The 19,165-nt window shown below is 42.1% G+C and overlaps 1 protein-coding gene across 4 annotated transcripts in view; it reads left to right on the top strand.

The window, feature by feature from the left end:
• Nucleotides 1-19,165, top strand: part of LOC134922808 (uncharacterized) — a 338,146-nt gene that overhangs the window by 207,876 nt on the left and 111,105 nt on the right. For all 4 annotated transcript variants that reach the window (XM_063920697.1, XM_063920699.1, XM_063920696.1 and 1 more), the window contains 3 exons: nt 3,235-3,443; nt 17,694-17,833; nt 17,948-18,055. In XM_063920697.1, coding sequence (XP_063776767.1) covers nt 3,235-3,443; nt 17,694-17,833; nt 17,948-18,055 — 457 coding nt within the window. The remainder of the gene's footprint in view (nt 1-3,234; nt 3,444-17,693; nt 17,834-17,947; nt 18,056-19,165) is intronic.

Here is a 19,165-nt window from a genome sequence, read left to right as displayed (position 1 = left end):
TACTACTATATATACTGCGAACAACTAAAATGCACCACAGGTATGGATGGATAGTATACTTGACAACACAGAGGTAGGTAGAGCAGTGGCCTACTGTACCGTAATGCTATATATTATATACTGGTGGTCAGCAAACTGTGCAAAACTTAAATGCACCACAGGTATGGATGGATAGTATACTTGACGACACAGAGGTAGGTAGAGCAGTGGCCTACTGTACCGTACTGCTATATATTATATACTGGTGGTCAGCAAACTGTGCAAAACTGAAATGCACCACAGGTATGGATGGATAGTATACTTGACGACACAGAGGTAGGTAGAGCAGTGGTATGGAGCGTTTTTCAGGCAGACAACGTATACTGGTGGTCACTGGTCAGCAAAACTCTGCACTGTACTCCTCCTATATAATACTGCTGGTCCCCAGTCCCCACAATAAAGCAGTGTGAGCACAGATATATGCAGCACACTGAGCACAGATATGGAGCGTTTTTCAGGCAGACAACGTATAATACTGGTGGTCACTGGTCAGCAAAACTCTGCACTGTACTCCTCCTATAATACTGCTGGTCCCCAGAATAAAGATATGCAGCCCCCTGAAACAAAGTGAGAGGACGCCAGCCACGTCCTCTCACTATCATTTCCAATGCACGAGTGAAAAATGGCGGCGACGCGCGGCTCCTTATATAGAATCCGAATCTTGCGAGAATCCGACAGCGGGATGATGACGTTCGGGCGCGCTCGGGTCAACCGAGCCATACGGGAGAATCCGAGTATGCCTCGGACCCGTGTAAAATGGGTGAAGTTCGGGGGGGGTCGGATTCCGAGGAACCGAACCCGCTCATCTCTAATATATATATATATATATATATATATATATATATATATATACTAGTTGCAGTACCTGGCGTTGCCTGGGTTTAAATTTTTCCAGTTATGAAGTTATCAATTAATTGGATGTACCTGTCAACATATTAAAAATAATTTGTAGCTTTTCCAACACACCCATGGAGTGGCTACCCAGGTGGGTTTTTGTGTGTAGCCAGTAGCCCTGATCCCCAGCTTTTCTTTCTGTTCAGTTTTATAATCACTTTTACATTACAAGATTTTCCTTTAAAATTTTCCTTCTATTGCTATTCCAAGGCTTTTGGATACACAACATTTTTTGTCTCCCCACCTCCATTTCTGTCAGTTATTTTAGTTCACTGAATTATGATTATTTCTGTCAGTTATTACAGTTCATTAAAGTTTTCATCCAAATCTATCCAGTGGAAGGCCCAGGCTCCCTGTGTCAAAGTTCAGCAACACCAACAGGAGGTCAGACTGGGACCCCAACCCCCTAGTATGTCTTCTGGGATCCAGTGTTACCACTTAGTGAAGTTTTCTGCCATATTCATCCAATAGGAGGCCCAGAACAGGCTCCCTGGGTCAAAATTTTGGCCACCGCATTCCGCCGTGAGGTCTGACTGGGACCTTAACTCTCCCAAAAAACCTGGACAGGATCCAACTGAACCACCTCGCATTTGTTTCATCCCTATCGGTACAAGGGGTGTCCCCGAATGCATAACCGGACACACAAACAAAGTTTGGTCCAGATCCATTAAGCCATGTAGGAGCCAAATACATATATATTTTCACTTTTAGATAGATAGATAGATAGATAGATAGATAGATAGATAGATAGATAGATAGATAGATAGATAGATAGATCGATCCAAAAGGGGTGGATTTTTTAGTTGAAATTCTGACAGTGTTTTAAGATGGATAATGAAGGGTATGTGTAATGGTCAATAATTTCTATTTTCCTCTGACTCTCATTAATCTCGCTCAAAGTGTGCCACCGCCGCATTGCACTAAGCTGCCTTTATCATTTTACAGTCACTAACCTTATATGAGTAGCTTTTCCGGTAATATCGCCTACTACTGGTGAGCTGTGTGTGGGCAGGACGCTGGAGGAGTATGTGACAGGGCAGCAACAGCAAAGTCCTGGTATAGGCAGTTGTTACCATTATGACATCACAGCATGACCTCACAGACAGACCGGACAGACACACAAACAGACCAATGTATTTTCTCTACGTATTTTGTTGTTTTGTTGTTATTGGGGCCCTGGCCCCGCAAGGAGTGGATTTGTTTCACTTGAAACCACGCCAGTATTTTAAGTTGGATAAGGAAGGGTATGTGTACCAAGTTTGGTCCAGACCCATCAAGGCATGTAGAAGTCTATGAGGAGCAAACATACAAATGTACATACATACTTTGACTTTATATATATATATATATATATATATATATATATATACACACACACACACACACACACACACACACACACACACACACACACACAGATATGCCCTCCAATTTCCTATTATCTTTCAGTTAAATTTTAAAGAAGGAAAATAGCAAAATTGCTAAACACCATCTGCAAATGATTAGTTCACAGATCTCATACAGGTGCTAAAGAACTATGGGGCTGATTCAGAGATAGACGCAGCCGCGCATCCATACACAGCAGCCGCATCCATCTTGCACCACCCTTCTCCGTAAGATGTAACGGGTGTTTGAGGGGGGGGGGACGTGGCATTGGGGAGTTGTGGAGGGCCAAACGGGGGCGGGCCTGGAGTATTTTTGGGGTGTCTTTTTGTGACGTCACACTCAGCAGCTCCTATTAAAAAAATTGCGGCAGTCCAACCTGACAGCGCAGCCAGGCAGCGCTGCCAGGCAGCGCTGCCAGGGGTCAACCAACCATGCTGGGCGGCCTTGCCCTGTGCTGGGCGACCCCCAGCGTGTGAGGAGATGGACGCAGCCAGATCTGCATACGCAGCCAGATCTGCGTTCATCTCTGAATAGGGTCCTATATACTGTTCTAAGCACAATTTTAAAAATACATTGAGATTTTGCTGCAGTAGAATCTCAATATTAAAACAGATATAACTCCGAACTTCTGTTTATTTTCTCCATTTATTTCTGAACATCTGCAGATTGTTAGAGAACTCTGTTGCCACATATATTTACCTAGAGCAGGGGTGGGGAACCTTTGGCCCTTCAGCTGTTGTTGAACTACACATACCAGCATGCCCTGCTACAGTTTTTCTATTTGGCCATGCTGGGATGTGTAGTTCAACAACGGCTGGAGGACCGCAGGTTCCCCACCCCTGAACTAGAGGAACAGGGCAGTTCTAGCAGTGTTTAAAACATTACATGGATGTATTTTTTCCCCAATATTTCAAGTTACTCAGCAAGAAATAGACCAAGCTTTTGAAGCTGCTGGAAGACCTGAAGATCACTTTCATTGCTTTAAAAGAATCATCAGTGACATTAAATATAACCTGTCCAGTAATCGCGCTTCTGAATATATTGATATCCTTCCTCTCAAACCTGAAATCAACAAGACCCTGCATGATGCACAACAGGACTTAATCAGGAGAATCCATCAGAGAGTAAGTAATCCGTTTCTGTTCTGTATTCCTGATGAACTACTTAGTATCTCGTAAAGTTACTGTATTTTCAGGAATGTAAATACAGTATGAAGACCAGAGAAACAGCATCGACTTATGTTTAGAATACAACCAAATCGGTCAGTGTATTTTTCTTTACAGCATGTGTCCATTACACTATCTGTGTTAGAATATATAAAGTACTAGGTGATTCATTGCGCCCTACAGGCGCTCTTCACACCGTCGTAAGGGGCTACGCCTCCTTAACCCTTGCACGCCCTTGTGGCGTGCAATATTTGTATTATATGGAGTATTATTTCCAATCATAATTATGTGAGTGGTTAAATATTGCACGGACAAAGGTCCTGCGATGGTTAAGGGGTCGTAGCCCCTTGCAATGGCGAGAACAGCGTACGCCGGGCCTGATGAATCACCTAGTAGGTGCTGTGGTTGGGGGAGTTGCGGGGGAGACACGGATGGAGCAGGGGGTTCCGCGGGTGGGGTGGTTGCAGGGGTGCCGCGGATTGGGGAGGGGCTGGTGCAGTGGTGCCGTGGGTGGGGGATGGGTGGGTGCCACGGGTGGGGTCCGAAGCCACCGCGGTGGGGTAGGGGTGGGTGTGGTGGTGCGGCGGGTGGGGGAGGGCTGGGTGCGGGGGTGCTGCGGGTGGGGGTCCGGAGGTACTGCGCGTGGGGGAGGGCCGGGTAATGCTTCTCCTGCTTCTCCTCATGGAAGCAGCTAAGCTGCTGTCCTCCCTTTGGCAGCGGCTCTCCCGGAGACTTGCACAGCAGCCAAGCAGTCAGTCACTATTGTTAGTGCCGCTGTCCCAACGCGCCACATTACAAGGAAGAAGGTGCACTCAATAAACTACAGCTCCCAGCAGGTCTTAGCACCGGAATGCTTTGGCGTTAAGGGCTGCTGTGAGGTGTAGTTTATTTAGTGCGTCTACTTCCCTGTAATGCTGCGCATTGGGACACCGGCGCTAACAATAGTGACTGGCTGGCAGAACTGACTGACTGACTGGCTGAATCAATGTAAAAGGTGAGAGTGCTATGCAGTGTCAGTGGCAATGCACACCCACTGCACTCCACAGCACTGTCACCTTTTACATTGATTCAGTGTCCAGACATTACCCTCCGCGATATCACCCACTCTATCCGTTACATTAGCCATCTCAGGGCTTCAAGGCCGGCAGGCCAGGTGCTGTGTTGCGGAGTCAGGGCCTCTGGGGATTAGGGCGCGGCTGTGGTGGCAAGGCACTTCTGTGACATCAAAATAAATATATGCAAAGTAATTGCCACCACACTCACACCAAGATATCTATTGTCCACTTTGGTTGACCAGTTTAGCCCAAGATGAACACTGAGCATCTAACGCTGTGTTCAAATGAGTCACGTTATGACAGGCCAGGACTGACTGGTCAACTAATGACAAACCTATACATGCAGATATAATGGACAGCCAATCAGAATGAATGTGATCACTTTTTAAATTTGTCCATTCTGTACCCTTACAAATGAGGCACTTGTGGAATGGCCAAATCACACTAGGCCTAATTCAGATGTGATTGGAGGTGCGGAGCATTCTACAAAGTACCAATGTACTTTATTGGTCTGTGGCGGCAGCAGGCTGTCAGTGATTGATAGTCTGCTACCGTTTGAGATGGGGAGGTTGCAGCAATGGCCATTGTGGGGGAGGGATGAGGCCAGGCTCTCCTTGCAAAGATGGAGATTTGTTGGCCTATTTGTTGGATCTGAAGTGGCGAGCTTGCGTGATCCCATGGCTCGCGCAGCTGGACGATGTTGTTGCAGATGATCCAACACTGCATCCTAGGATGCAGGTTGGATCAGCAATGCAGGAGGAGGTGTGACATATCCTGCTGCATTACAGTATTAGGGGGTCATTCCGAGTTGTTCGCTCGCTAGCTGCTTTTAGCAGCATTGCACACGCTAGGTCGCCGCCCGCTGGGAGTGTATCTTAGCATAGCAGAATAGCGAACTAAAGAGTAGCAGAATTGCGAATAAATAATTCTTAGCAGTTTCTGAGTAGCTCGAGACTTACTCCTACACTGCGATCAGCTCAGCCTGTTTAGTTTCTGGTTTGACGTCACAAACAAGCCCTGCGTTCGGCCAGCCACTCCCCCGTTTTATCCTGGCACGCCTGCGTTTTTCCGCACACTCCTAGAAAACGGTCCGTTTCCGCCAAGAAACACCCACTTCCTTGTCAATCACACTCCGATCACTTCAACAATGAAAATTCTTCAGTTGGAATAGTGGTGGTGTGGACTAGATGGCGCTATCGCTCAAGCAGTGATGGTGAATGTGAGAGTGTTAGAACAAATACTTAGCTGGGTTGTCTCCAGATAAAAGACCAGGTACAATCTAGGTCCAGTTTCTGATGGATACCTCAGCCATATTTAGAGAAAAAATAAAAAAACAATATGTAGCGAAATCGCTTCAAATGGGAAAGATGTAGAGCTGTTTAAGCTGTGATTATTTCGTCAATAAAGAATGGGGGTTTTAACTAGGTGATATGAATATTCGGAAGATGGATAGTTTTTAAAAAAAACAACAACATACAAAGACAGTATCCTCATATGAACACACCTGACTTACTCAAAGACAGGTGGTAACAGGTCCATAAAGGTATCTTTTAAAGATGTGATGTGCTCTTTATCAATAGATGGTTTAGGTGGGCGTACTTAACACTCACGTGAGGGACAGTAGATATCCTCATATCAAGGTTTCTTTCTGTGACATCATTCCACAGGGGTTATCATGGTAGTTGGATGTTCAATGATGGAATGCTCGATCATATATGGAATGTAAAACATAAACACATAATGTGTAGTAGGTTCAAGAAAAAGATATCCTAGATGCTATATATAGGCGTACCTAGGTATCTTTCTAGGCTGGTAATGCAAACATGGAATTCTTGTAAACACACCTGACTTACATAGAGACAAGTGCCTGTATGCCCATAACGGTATCTTTCATGAAATATGCGGTTCTCTATCAGTCAAAATCAGTAAAAGAGGCGTACCTCACACTCACATGTAGAACGGTCGATATCCTCATATAACGGTATCTTTGAAGGACCTCACTCCAAAGGTAATCAAAGGTAAAAATTTATTCAAGGTATATAAGACACAAAATAGCATAAAAAACAGGCTAAACCTGGCGTACGTGTCCGGCTCTGATGGAAGTGAGAACCGTCTTGGAACCATAAGGGGCCAACTTTGGGGTTCCAAAGAAAAAATAATTGTAAAATTAAGACAAGGTCCTACCTTCCTTCAGAGTTCAAAAAAAGAGACAAGTCCGCCGCAGAGAAGCCCCCTCAGAGCCAACGCGTTTCGAGTCAGGAGACTATTTTTCAAGGCATGAGGGTACAAGCAAACAGGTTCCCCTATTTAAGGCAAAACATGATTACATCATTTCCTGTCACATGACAGGAACAGGGTGTGGAAACATTATAAGAATAAATAAAATCTCTCCTTGCTATTTAAAATACATATCTGCATATAAGATACTACATGATAGACATAAATTGGTATTCTTATGGAACAGAAATTCTCACATGGGTTGATGGGACATGTAGTTTTTCCATAGTAAACAAACCTCCGTGACCGGAAGTAGTTAGGCTTGCTGGGAAATGTAGTCGGAATCTATACAGGAAGTCACACTGTTAACTGCCTGATAGATTTAAAATTAACATAAAGCAGGCTTATTTGAATGATCATATTCTGGAATTAACATATAAGATGTTTAAACAAATTAAAAAAAGGTTCTTCCTTGACGAAGAAATCGTCCGCGACCGGAAGTCGCTCGGCCTCATGGGTAGTGTAGTTTTTTGTGCCTGAAGCCGCGCTGACTGTTGCTGTATTGTTTATGTCGTGATCCCAGAAATGACGCGCGGGGAAAGTGTCTCTCTGGTTCTGGGTAGTGTAGTTTATAGTTCTTAAATATCCATGGCAGCTAAAATAAAAGCAAAAAAGCCGCAAGGATGCTGGGTCTTGTAGTTCTTCGTGCTGATAGCATGATCCCAGCAGGATTAAAAAGTTATTTCTTTTTCCTTCCTTTTTTCTCCCAATATACATGGTGATCAATGTTTTTTTTTTATATTCACTGGTGGATTTGGAGGAAATAATGTTGCACATAATTATTATTATATATTTAAATATATATTAAAAAGAACACTACTAGGTTAATAGGTGTTTAAGGTACAGATGTGACCCATATGTAACATGCATTAAAAAACCAGTGTATGATCAAACATATAGTGTTTCAAAAAAATGGATTAAAGCATGCTGTGTTATTAATGACAAGCAGTTTTAAAACCAGTGTATGATCAAACATATAGTGTATCAAAGAAATGGATTGAAGCATGCTGTGTTATTAACGACAAGCAGTTTTTAAGGGTCAACTTATATTAGAAGAGAGTTCGTGTTCTCTGATCTTAAGAGTGATGGAACCGTCAGTAGTTCAGATGGTGCATATCGGTGTCCTTTTTCTCTGTGGCCGTGACTGTTCTCTTAAAGGAACCATTTTAATTCGAAGTCATGGTTCAGCCCACCTGGAGTAAGGGTATTTAGTTGAAAGATGGTTTTCATTTCTGATATCGCAAGATTTTTCTCTGTGTTTTTATCCTTCCATGTGGCTTTGATATGTTTAATTCCAATAAATCTTTTGATATGTTGAGAAGAGCATCCGTGTTTAATTTTGAAGTGATTGGAGAGGTGATGGGTCTCTATTCCTTTCTTAACATTCCGCAGATGTTCACCTATTCTAATTTTCAAAGGTCTGGTGGTTCGTCCAATATAACAAAGTCCACAAGAACATTCAATTAAATAAACAACATTGGCGGTGTGACACGTTATGAAGTCTTTAATCTTGAACTTGACATTGTTGACCGATATTTCACAATATTTGTTAGTGGTGTCCTTAATATTCTTACACCCAATACATAAACCGCAGCGATGAAAGCCTTTGGTTCTGATTAGGTTACGGGTTGGCATTGGTAGCGTGCTTTTTACCAGTTGATTCTTTAGATTTCTGGATTTTCTATAGATGAAATTGGTTTTTTTTGGAATAATGTCCGTGAGAATGGGATCTTTCGTTAAAAGATACCAATTTTTGTTGATAATTTTTTCTATTTGTTTATGTTGGCCATCATATTGGGAAATGAATGACCACTGTAGTCTGTCCGTCGTCTTTTCTTTGTCGTTTTTTTCCGTTTTCTTTGAAAGCAGGGATGTACGATCTATCTTTTCTACTTTGCTGATAACTTGGTCGAGGGTTTCTTCTTTGTATCCTTTCTTGAGGAAATCTTCTTTCATCTGTAAGGATTGCTGTTTGCAAACCTGTCGGTCGCTACAATTTCTATAGACTCTTAGAAATTGGCTTTTGGGCACCCCTTTTAGCCACAAAGAGTGATGTTGGCTGTCTGTCGGGATGTACGTATTAACATCTGTCGGTTTATGGTAGACCATAGTATTCAAAATATTGTTTTCCTGATAAATGGTCAGATCCAAAAAATTGATTTGTTCATTACTGGTGACCACGGTAAATTTCAGATTTACGTCATTAGTGTTCAAGAATTCAAATAATTTTTGCAGGTCTTTTAGGGGAGACTTCCAGAAAAGGAGGACATCGTCTATATAGCGAAACCAGTGTGTAAGGGGTCCTCCCCAAGCTATGCCGCCATAAATGGCTTTATTTTCCCAAAAGCTCATAAATAAATTGGCATAGCTTGGGGCGAATTTAGTCCCCATAGCTGTACCGTTCCTTTGAAGAAAAAAATCACCATTGAAGAAGAAAAAGTTGTTCTTTAATATGAAATTAATGGCTTCCAAAGTAAAAGCCTTTCTTTCCTCGGTCAAGTCCGTCTTGTCGAGGAACCAGGTGATGGCTTCTAATCCCTGTTCGTGCTTGATACAGGTGTATAGGGATGTCACATCGGCCGAGGCCATATGCATGCCTTCTTCCCACTTGATATTTTGGAGTTTTGTAATGATATCGCCTGTGTCCTTCAAATAGGAGGGGGTAGAGGTTACGAGAGGTTGTAGAATGGAGTCTACCAGGGAGGAAAGATTGGATGTTAAACTCCCGGTGCCAGCTATAATGGGTCTCCCTGGTGGATTTACTAGACTTTTATGGACTTTTGGGAGTATGTAGATGGTGGGAGTAATTGGATCTTCTATGTTCACAAAATCATACTCCGTTTTGGATATTCCCTTACTTTGTTGGTGTTTGTCCAAAAGTTGGAGGAATTTTTCTCTAATCGTATTGGATGGATCGCTTTTAAGCTTGGTATATGTCTCAATGTCTGCCAGCTGTCTGTTTACTTCTTTAATGTAATCCTCACGGTTTAGTATAGCGATACCACCGCCTTTGTCGCAGGGTTTAAAGATGATCTCTTCATCTTTACTTAATTCCTCTATGATTCGCCTTTCCTGTTTATTGAGATTAAATCTAATTTTTGGTTTTTTGAGGTTCTTTACTTCGTCCAAAACCAGTTTGGAGAAGGTCTCAATGAAGTTACCTTTTACGTGGGCAGGATAAAATTTGGACTTTTTCCTTCTTTTGCCGTGGTCTTCTTCTACATGAACTGCAGGGGTATCTGGTGTTTCTTCTAGCCCTCCTATCTCAGTTCTCTTGTCCAATTCCTTTAGGGCGAAAAATTTCCTTAGAGTAATTTTTCTAATAAACTTTTGAATATCAATAAATTTTTCGAAGTCATTCATATATGACGTAGGGGCATATTTAAGTCCTTTATTCAGAATTCTCATTTCCTGTTCGGTTAACTCCCTTTTGCTGAGATTGAAGACCAGATTGGTCTTGGAGAGTTCCTGATTGGTGTTGGTGATGATCTTCTTCCTAGTTTTCTTCTTCTTCCCTCCTCTACAGCCTCTTGATTTCTTGGGATTCTTCTTTTTTTTCCTTTTCATTGCACCCCAATCTGTGGATGTGTTGAATTCTGGTTGGTTAGGATAATTGGACTCAGGATCGTTTGGGACAGATGGGGATGTATTAATAGCTGAATTGGTTAGACACGGTCCATTTTGGAGGACCTTTCTCCTAAAAAAGGTTGCTTCCTTGGTTGTGTCTCCCTCTTCCTATTGCGAGTAGATCTCTCTCTGTCGCTTCTGTCTGGTCGACCATCGTTCCTGGAAGTAGATCTATTTCTGTCCTTCTTATCTAAACGCCCATAGTCTCTACGGATGTTGGTTCCTTGATTGTCATTGGCTTGACTATTCTCCCTCCTTATTGTTTCATAGTCCTCGCATCTGTGTTGTTGTTGTCTTTTTCTTGAGATTGGTGTTCTTACTCGCCTGTGACGGTTTCCCCAATCTAAATTCTTCAGATCTTCACGTCTACGTGAATAATGTCTTTGTGTGTCTTCTCTCCAATAATATCTGTTGTGGTCTTGGTCTCTATCCCAGTTCCTGTGGTTCTTGTCCCATCTTCTCCATTGTTCACGTGGGTTACGTTCTCTTTTGTTCCTCCAATTCTCTTAAGGCAGCATCATGTTCAAGCACCGAGAGGGAAGAGCAGCAAGAATAGAGGAAGCACTCAAGATGAATTTCAAAGATGATGAGATTGAAATGAAGGATGACAATCTTGAGACAGCGATGGAACGCTTATGTGATTGGCTCCTAAAGGAGAACAGATTGTGGTGGGAAGTTGCCACCCTCGAAAAATACCAATCTGAACAAATCGTACAAATTTAGATAAGAAGGACAGAAATAGATCTACTTCCAGGAACGATGGTCAACCAGACAGAAGCGACAGAGAGAGATCTACTCGCAATAGGAAGAGGGAGACACAACCAAGGAAGCAACCTTTTTTAGGAGAAAGGTCCTCCAAAATGGACCGTGTCTAACCAATTCAGCTATTAATACATCCCCATCTGTCCCAAACGATCCTGAGTCCAATTATCCTAACCAACCAGAATTCAACACATCCACAGATTGGGGTGCAATGAAAAGGAAAAAAAAGAAGAATCCCAAGAAATCAAGAGGCTGTAGAGGAGGGAAGAAGAAGAAAACTAGGAAGAAGATCATCACCAACACCAATCAGGAACTCTCCAAGACCAATCTGGTCTTCAATCTCAGCAAAAGGGAGTTAACCGAACAGGAAATGAGAATTCTGAATAAAGGACTTAAATATGCCCCTACGTCATATATGAATGACTTCGAAAAATTTATTGATATTCAAAAGTTTATTAGAAAAATTACTCTAAGGAAATTTTTCGCCCTAAAGGAATTGGACAAGAGAACTGAGATAGGAGGGCTAGAAGAAACACCAGATACCCCTGCAGTTCACGTAGAAGAAGACCACGGCAAAAGAAGGAAAAAGTCCAAATTTTATCCTGCCCACGTAAAAGGTAACTTCATTGAGACCTTCTCCAAACTGGTTTTGGACGAAGTAAAGAACCTCAAAAAACCAAAAATGAGATTTAATCTCAATAAACAGGAAAGGCGAATCATAGAGGAATTAAGTAAAGATGAAGAGATCATCTTTAAACCCTGCGACAAAGGCGGTGGTATCGCTATACTAAACCGTGAGGATTACATTAAAGAAGTAAACAGACAGCTGGCAGACATTGAGACATATACCAAGCTTAAAAGCGATCCATCCAATACGATTAGAGAAAAATTCCTCCAACTTTTGGACAAACACCAACAAAGTAAGGGAATATCCAAAACGGAGTATGATTTTGTGAACATAGAAGATCCAATTACTCCCACCATCTACATACTCCCAAAAGTCCATAAAAGTCTAGTAAATCCACCAGGGAGACCCATTATAGCTGGCACCGGGAGTTTAACATCCAATCTTTCCTCCCTGGTAGACTCCATTCTACAACCTCTCGTAACCTCTACCCCCTCCTATTTGAAGGACACAGGCGATGTCATTACAAAACTCCAAAATATCAAGTGGGAAGAAGGCATGCATATGGCCTCGGCCGATGTGACATCCCTATACACCTGTATCAAGCACGAACAGGGATTAGAAGCCATCACCTGGTTCCTCGACAAGACGGACTTGACCGAGGAAAGAAAGGCTTTTACTTTGGAAGCCATTAATTTCATATTAAAGAACAACTTTTTCTTCTTCAATGGTGATTTTTTTCTTCAAAGGAACAGTACAGCTATGGGGACTAAATTCGCCCCAAGCTATGCCAATTTATTTATGAGCTTTTGGGAAAATAAAGCCATTTATGGCGGCATAGCTTGGGGAGGACCCCTTACACACTGGTTTCGCTATATAGACGATGTCCTCCTTTTCTGGAAGTCTCCCCTAGAAGACCTGCAAAAATTCTTTGAATCCTTGAACACTAATGACGTAAATCTGAAATTTACCGTGGTCACCAGTAATGAACAAATCAATTTTTTGGATCTGACCATTTATCAGGAAAACAATATTTTGAATACTATGGTCTACCATAAACCGACAGATGTTAATACGTACATCCCGACAGACAGCCAACATCACTCTTTGTGGCTAAAAGGGGTGCCCAAAAGCCAATTTCTAAGAGTCTATAGAAATTGTAGCGACCGACAGGTTTGCAAACAGCAATCCTTACAGATGAAAGAAGATTTCCTCAAGAAAGGATACAAAGAAGAAACCCTCGACCAAGTTATCAGCGAAGTAGAAAAGATAGATCGTACATCCCTGCTTTCAAAGAAAACGGAAAAAAACGACAAAGAAAAGACGACGGACAGACTACAGTGGTCATTCATTTCCCAATATGATGGCCAACATAAACAAATAGAAAAAATTATCAACAAAAATTGGTATCTTTTAACGAAAGATCCCATTCTCACGGACATTATTCCAAAAAAAACCCAATTTCATCTATAGAAAATCCAGAAATCTAAAGAATCAACTGGTAAAAAGCACGCTACCAATGCCAACCCGTAACCTAATCAGAACCAAAGGCTTTCATCGCTGCGGTTTATGTATTGGGTGCAAGAATATTAAGGACACCACTAACAAATATTGTGAAATATCGGTCAACAATGTCAAGTTCAAGATTAAAGACTTCATAACGTGTCACACCGCCAATGTTGTTTATTTAATTGAATGTTCTTGTGGACTTTGTTATATTGGACGAACCACCAGACCTTTGAAAATTAGAATAGGTGAACATCTGCGGAATGTTAAGAAAGGAATAGAGACCCATCACCTCTCCAATCACTTCAAAATTAAACACGGATGCTCTTCTCAACATATCAAAAGATTTATTGGAATTAAACATATCAAAGCCACATGGAAGGATAAAAACACAGAGAAAAATCTTGCGATATCAGAAATGAAAACCATCTTTCAACTAAATACCCTTACTCCAGGCGGGCTGAACCATGACTTCGAATTAAAATGGTTCCTTTAAGAGAACAGTCACGGCCACAGAGAAAAAGGACACCGATATGCACCATCTGAACTACTGACGGTTCCATCACTCTTAAGATCAGAGAACACGAACTCTCTTCTAATATAAGTTGACCCTTAAAAACTGCTTGTCGTTAATAACACAGCATGCTTAAATCCATTTCTTTGATACACTATATGTTTGATCATACACTGGTTTTAAAACTGCTTGTCATTAATAACATAGCATGCTTTAATCCATTTTTTTGAAACACTATATGTTTGATCATACACTGGTTTTTTAATGCATGTTACATATGGGTCACATCTGTACCTTAAACACCTATTAACCTAGTAGTGTTCTTTTTAATATATATTTAACTATATAATAATAATTATGTGCAACATTATTTCCTCCAAATCCACCAGTGAATATAAAAAACCCCATTGATCACCATGTATATTGGGAGAAAAAAGGAAGGAAAAAGAAATAACTTTTTAATCCTGCTGGGATCATGCTATCAGCACGAAGAACTACAAGACCCAGCATCCTTGCGGCTTTTTTGCTTTTATTTTAGCTGCCATGGATATTTAAGAACTATAAACTACACTACCCAGAACCAGAGAGACACTTCCCCCGCGCGTCATTTCCGGGATCACGACATAAACAATACAGCAAAAGTCAGCGCGGCTTCAGGCACAAAAAACTACACTACCCATGAGGCCGAGCGACTTCCGGTCGCGGACGATTTCTTCATCAAGGAAGAACCTTTTTTTATTTTGTTTAAACATCTTATATGTTAATTCCAGAATATGATCATTCAAATAAGCCTGCTTTATGTTAATTTTAAATCTATCAGGCAGTTAACAATGTGACTTCCTGTATAGATTCCGACTACATTTCCCAGCAAGCCTAACTACTTCCGGTCACGGAGGTTTGTTTACTATGGAAAAACTACATGTCCCATCAACCCATGTGAGAATTTCTGTTCCATAAGAATACCAATTTATGTCTATCATGTAGTATCTTATATGCAGATATGTATTTTAAATAGCAAGGAGAGATTTTATTTATTCTTATAATGTTTCCACACCCTGTTCCTGTCATGTGACAGGAAATGATGTAATCATGTTTTGCCTTAAATAGGGGAACCTGTTTGCTTGTACCCTCATGCCTTGAAAAATAGTCTCCTGACTCGAAACGCGTTGGCTCTGAGGGGGCTTCTCTGCGGCGGACTTGTCTCTTTTTTTGGACTCTGAAGGAAGGTAGGACCTTGTCTTAATTTTACAATTATTTTTTCTTTGGAACCCCAAAGTTGGCCCCTTATGGTTCCAAGACGGTTCTCACTTCCATCAGAGCCGGACACGTACGCCAGGTTTAGCCTGTTTTTTATGCTATTTTGTGTCTTATATACCTTGAATAAATTTTTACCTTTGATTACCTTTGGAGTGAGGTCCTTCAAAGATACCGTTATATGAGGATATCGACCGTTCTACATGTGAGTGTGAGGTACGCCTCTTTTACTGATTTTGACTGATAGAGAACCGCATATTTCATGAAAGATACCGTTATGGGCATACAGGCACTTGTCTCTATGTAAGTCAGGTGTGTTTACAAGAATTCCATGTTTGCATTACCAGCCTAGAAAGATACCTAGGTACGCCTATATATAGCATCTAGGATATCTTTTTCTTGAACCTACTACACATTATGTGTTTATGTTTTACATTCCATATATGATCGAGCATTCCATCATTGAACATCCAACTACCATGATAACCCCTGTGGAATGATGTCACAGAAAGAAACCTTTATATGAGGATATCTACTGTCCCTCACGTGAGTGTTAGGTACGCCCACCTAAACCATCTATTGATAAAGAGCACATCACATCTTTAAAAGATACCTTTATGGACCTGTTACCACCTGTCTTTGAGTAAGTCAGGTGTGTTCATATGAGGATACTGTCTTTGTATGTTGGTTTTTAAAAAAAAAAACTATCCATCTTCCGAATATTCATATCACCTAGTTAAAACCCCCATTCTTTATTGACGAAATAATCACAGCTTAAACAGCTCTACATCTTTCCCATTTGAAGCGATTTCGCTACATATTGTTTTTTTATTTTTTCTCTAAATATGGCTGAGGTATCCATCAGAAACTGGACCTAGATTGTACCTGGTCTTTCATCTGGAGACAACCCAGCTAAGTATTTGTTATAACACTCTCACATTCACCATCACTGCTTGAGCGATAGCGCCATCTAGTCCACACCACCACTATTCCCACTGTTTAATTTTTTGGACTGTTTGGGATAAGTCCATCGTTGGATTTAGAAGGCAGCAATCGGTACGTCAGAAGCGCCATCAAGGGTTTCACCACTCTCTTTTCAATGAAAATTCTTCGTTCGGACGTAAGTTTTGTGCTAAAATACTTAGTGCATGCGCGCTGCGTACCATGCGGATGCGCATTTTTGCCTTAATCGCTCCGTTGCGAAAATCGGCAACAAGCGAACAACTCGAAATGACCCCCTCAGTGCGATAGCAACTCCAACCACATCTGAATCAGGACCACTGTGAGTATGTGTGAATATGGGGGAAATTTATTAAAGTCTTAAGAGGGATTAAGTATCAACCAATCATCTTGTAACTGCCATGTTACAGGCTGTGTTTTCAAAATGACTGGAGCTGATTGATTGGTACTTCATATCTCTCCACTTTATCTTTCTCCCATCTTTCATAAATCTCCCCCACAGTATTTTAGCTCATAGAAAAAATATATTTGGTTGTGTAAGCTTGCACCATGCATGACAAGGAAGGTGTTTTTTGTTCCATTTGGAAAGATAATGGTTATTTATTACAAAATATATTTTCACTATTGCTGCTTTAGATTTCTATTATATGTAATGTCAAAGTGACTGCGGGTCTAATTCTGTGTTGCAGGCTGGTTCAAATGTGGCCACATTTACTTAATGTTAGAAAACGGTGCATGCTGTGTGGGCTGCATATGCATCTTTATCTGCGTATGAGCGATTTTGACCCGTACATCTGTAATAAATTATAGCGGCACGATCACTTCCTACTTCGCCTCATTATCGAGGCGAAGCAGAAAGCCATTCCAACAAGATGTACTAACATCTTGTCTGCCGAAACGGGGGAGTGCAAACTAAACTCCCCTCTCCAGCGATCCCCAGAGAGCACACAGTGCATCAGCTCAGTGCTGTTACGCTGTTTTTCCCAGCCCGGCCGGCTCCACTGTGCATGTGCGTGATTTCACAAATCACGCGAGATCTCCTGCGCAGCCTGGAATCCGGATGCCTTCCCAATAGCTGCAGGTGCTGGAACGGTCATTGCTGCTGACAGTTCAACATTGCCCTGGATATCGGCCCATGTCACTGAGCACGCAGCGCCAGTGTCATACATGGGGAAAAAACGGTATCAGTGCACATAACGTGATACCACTTCTCCCCCATCTCCTCATTTAATACATTTACCCCTTAGTCGTTTCTGTGCAGCCACTGAAAAGACGTTACTGGTTGTCAGCTTAGTCACAACAGGGCCCTAGCACACAAGAAAAACGGGGAGCCACAGTTTCAACCTATTCTGAGTCCTGCACATGCACAGTGCCCGTCATTTTCATATCTCCTGCACCTAGCATAGAGTAGGTATAAATGCCATCAGTGATGATGGCTACTTCACCAAACAGGGAACCGGTGTCAGGTGATTACATAGATCCTTTTGATTCTCTTCACTGTAGGAGTCCCGGATTATGTGGGACTCAGAATCAGGCACTGTTTGTAAATTTATCTCTTTTAGATTATATGTTTTATATTACTTTTTCACATTTGTTGTAATGTTACATGGGAAACTGCTGTCTTTCAGTTACGTCACACAAACATCTATGAGTATAGCATCAGCTGGGGACTGGATGGAATAAATCCCATTAGTAACAGATCTCATGCATACTATCTGGAACGCCTGTGTACTGACTTTCAGAGAAAGGTTATTGAGCATTTTAGCAGGTCAGTTCATGGTCCCCTTTCTCTGCGTCATGATGCACGTGTCTCTTTATGCAATGTAGACTTTGCTTATGATCTTTCTAGAAGAAAGCTGATTTGATATGTCTTGTTGATTAGAACAACTCATGTGCCCAGTGTCCCAGAAGAGACTTGGAAGAGGAAGCAGCTTTTTAGGAATCAGAGAAATGAAGAGGTTCTGGAGCATGCCAAGCACTGCCATATACTGTGAGTTCTGCTAATCTCCAAGTGGCCAGATCTAGAAAACGTGGCCAAAGTGTGTGTAGGTGGCTCTGACATAGATACGTATGTGTGATCGACTGGTCACCAGGAGATCTTCTGGGTGGGGGGAGGAGGATGTGGGGGGCCTGGGCCTGAGGGCAGACTTTGTATTTGTACAAACCTCTACTCCAATCCCGCTCTCCACTCCCCCCAGTGATTGATTGTAATTCTGAAATGTGGTAGTCAGAAATACAGTGTACATAAAGGACCGGATGTAATGCTACCCAAGTTCGCGATGTAATGCGCAATCACTTACAAGGCAAAACCATGCCTTACATCCGGCCCAAATGTGTCATTCACTAGAGGCAAAATATGCATTTGCAAAGAACATTTATTTTCAGGTTTATATTAATTGGCTAGTACTTTATCTTTCTCCACTTTATCATTCTTCAAGGCTTAGTACATAGAAACCCCTGTACCTTTAAAGTCTTGCGAGCTATCAGTTTTGGGAGGAATTAACCTCGGGCTATTTTGTGCAGCAGTGTTATTCAATTAGCCCTGAAGGCAGCCCGCAGGCTGCAGTGTACAGGGATTTTCTCTATCGTCCTAGTGGATGCTGGGGTTCCTGAAAGGACCATGGGGGATAGCGGCTCCGCAGGAGACAGGGCACAAAAAGTAAAGCTTTAGGATCAGGTGGTGTGCACTGGCTCCTCCCCCTATGACCCTCCTCCAAGCCTCAGTTAGATTTTTGTGCCCGGCCGAGAAGGGTGCAATCTAGGTGGCTCTCCTAAAGAGCTGCTTAGAAAAGTTTAGCTTAGGTTTTTTATTTTACAGTGAGTCCTGCTGGCAACAGGATCACTGCAACGAGGGACTTAGGGGAGAAGAAGTGAACTCACCTGCGTGCAGGATGGATTGGCTTCTTTGGCTACTGGACATTAGCTCCAGAGGGACGATCACAGGTACAGCCTGGATGGTCACCGGAGCCTCGCCGCCGGCCCCCTTGCAGATGCTGAAACAAGAAGAGGTCCAGAATCGGCGGCATGAAGACTCCTCAGTCTTCTTAAGGTAGCGCACAGCACTGCAGCTGTGCGCCATTTCCTCTCAGCACACTTCACA

The sequence above is a fragment of the Pseudophryne corroboree genome, chromosome 1 (assembly GCF_028390025.1).
Source record: "Pseudophryne corroboree isolate aPseCor3 chromosome 1, aPseCor3.hap2, whole genome shotgun sequence".
Classification (NCBI taxonomy): Eukaryota; Metazoa; Chordata; class Amphibia; order Anura; family Myobatrachidae; genus Pseudophryne; species Pseudophryne corroboree.
The sequence above is the reverse complement of the archived record's forward strand: the minus strand, read 5'-3'. Positions and strand labels throughout refer to the sequence as shown.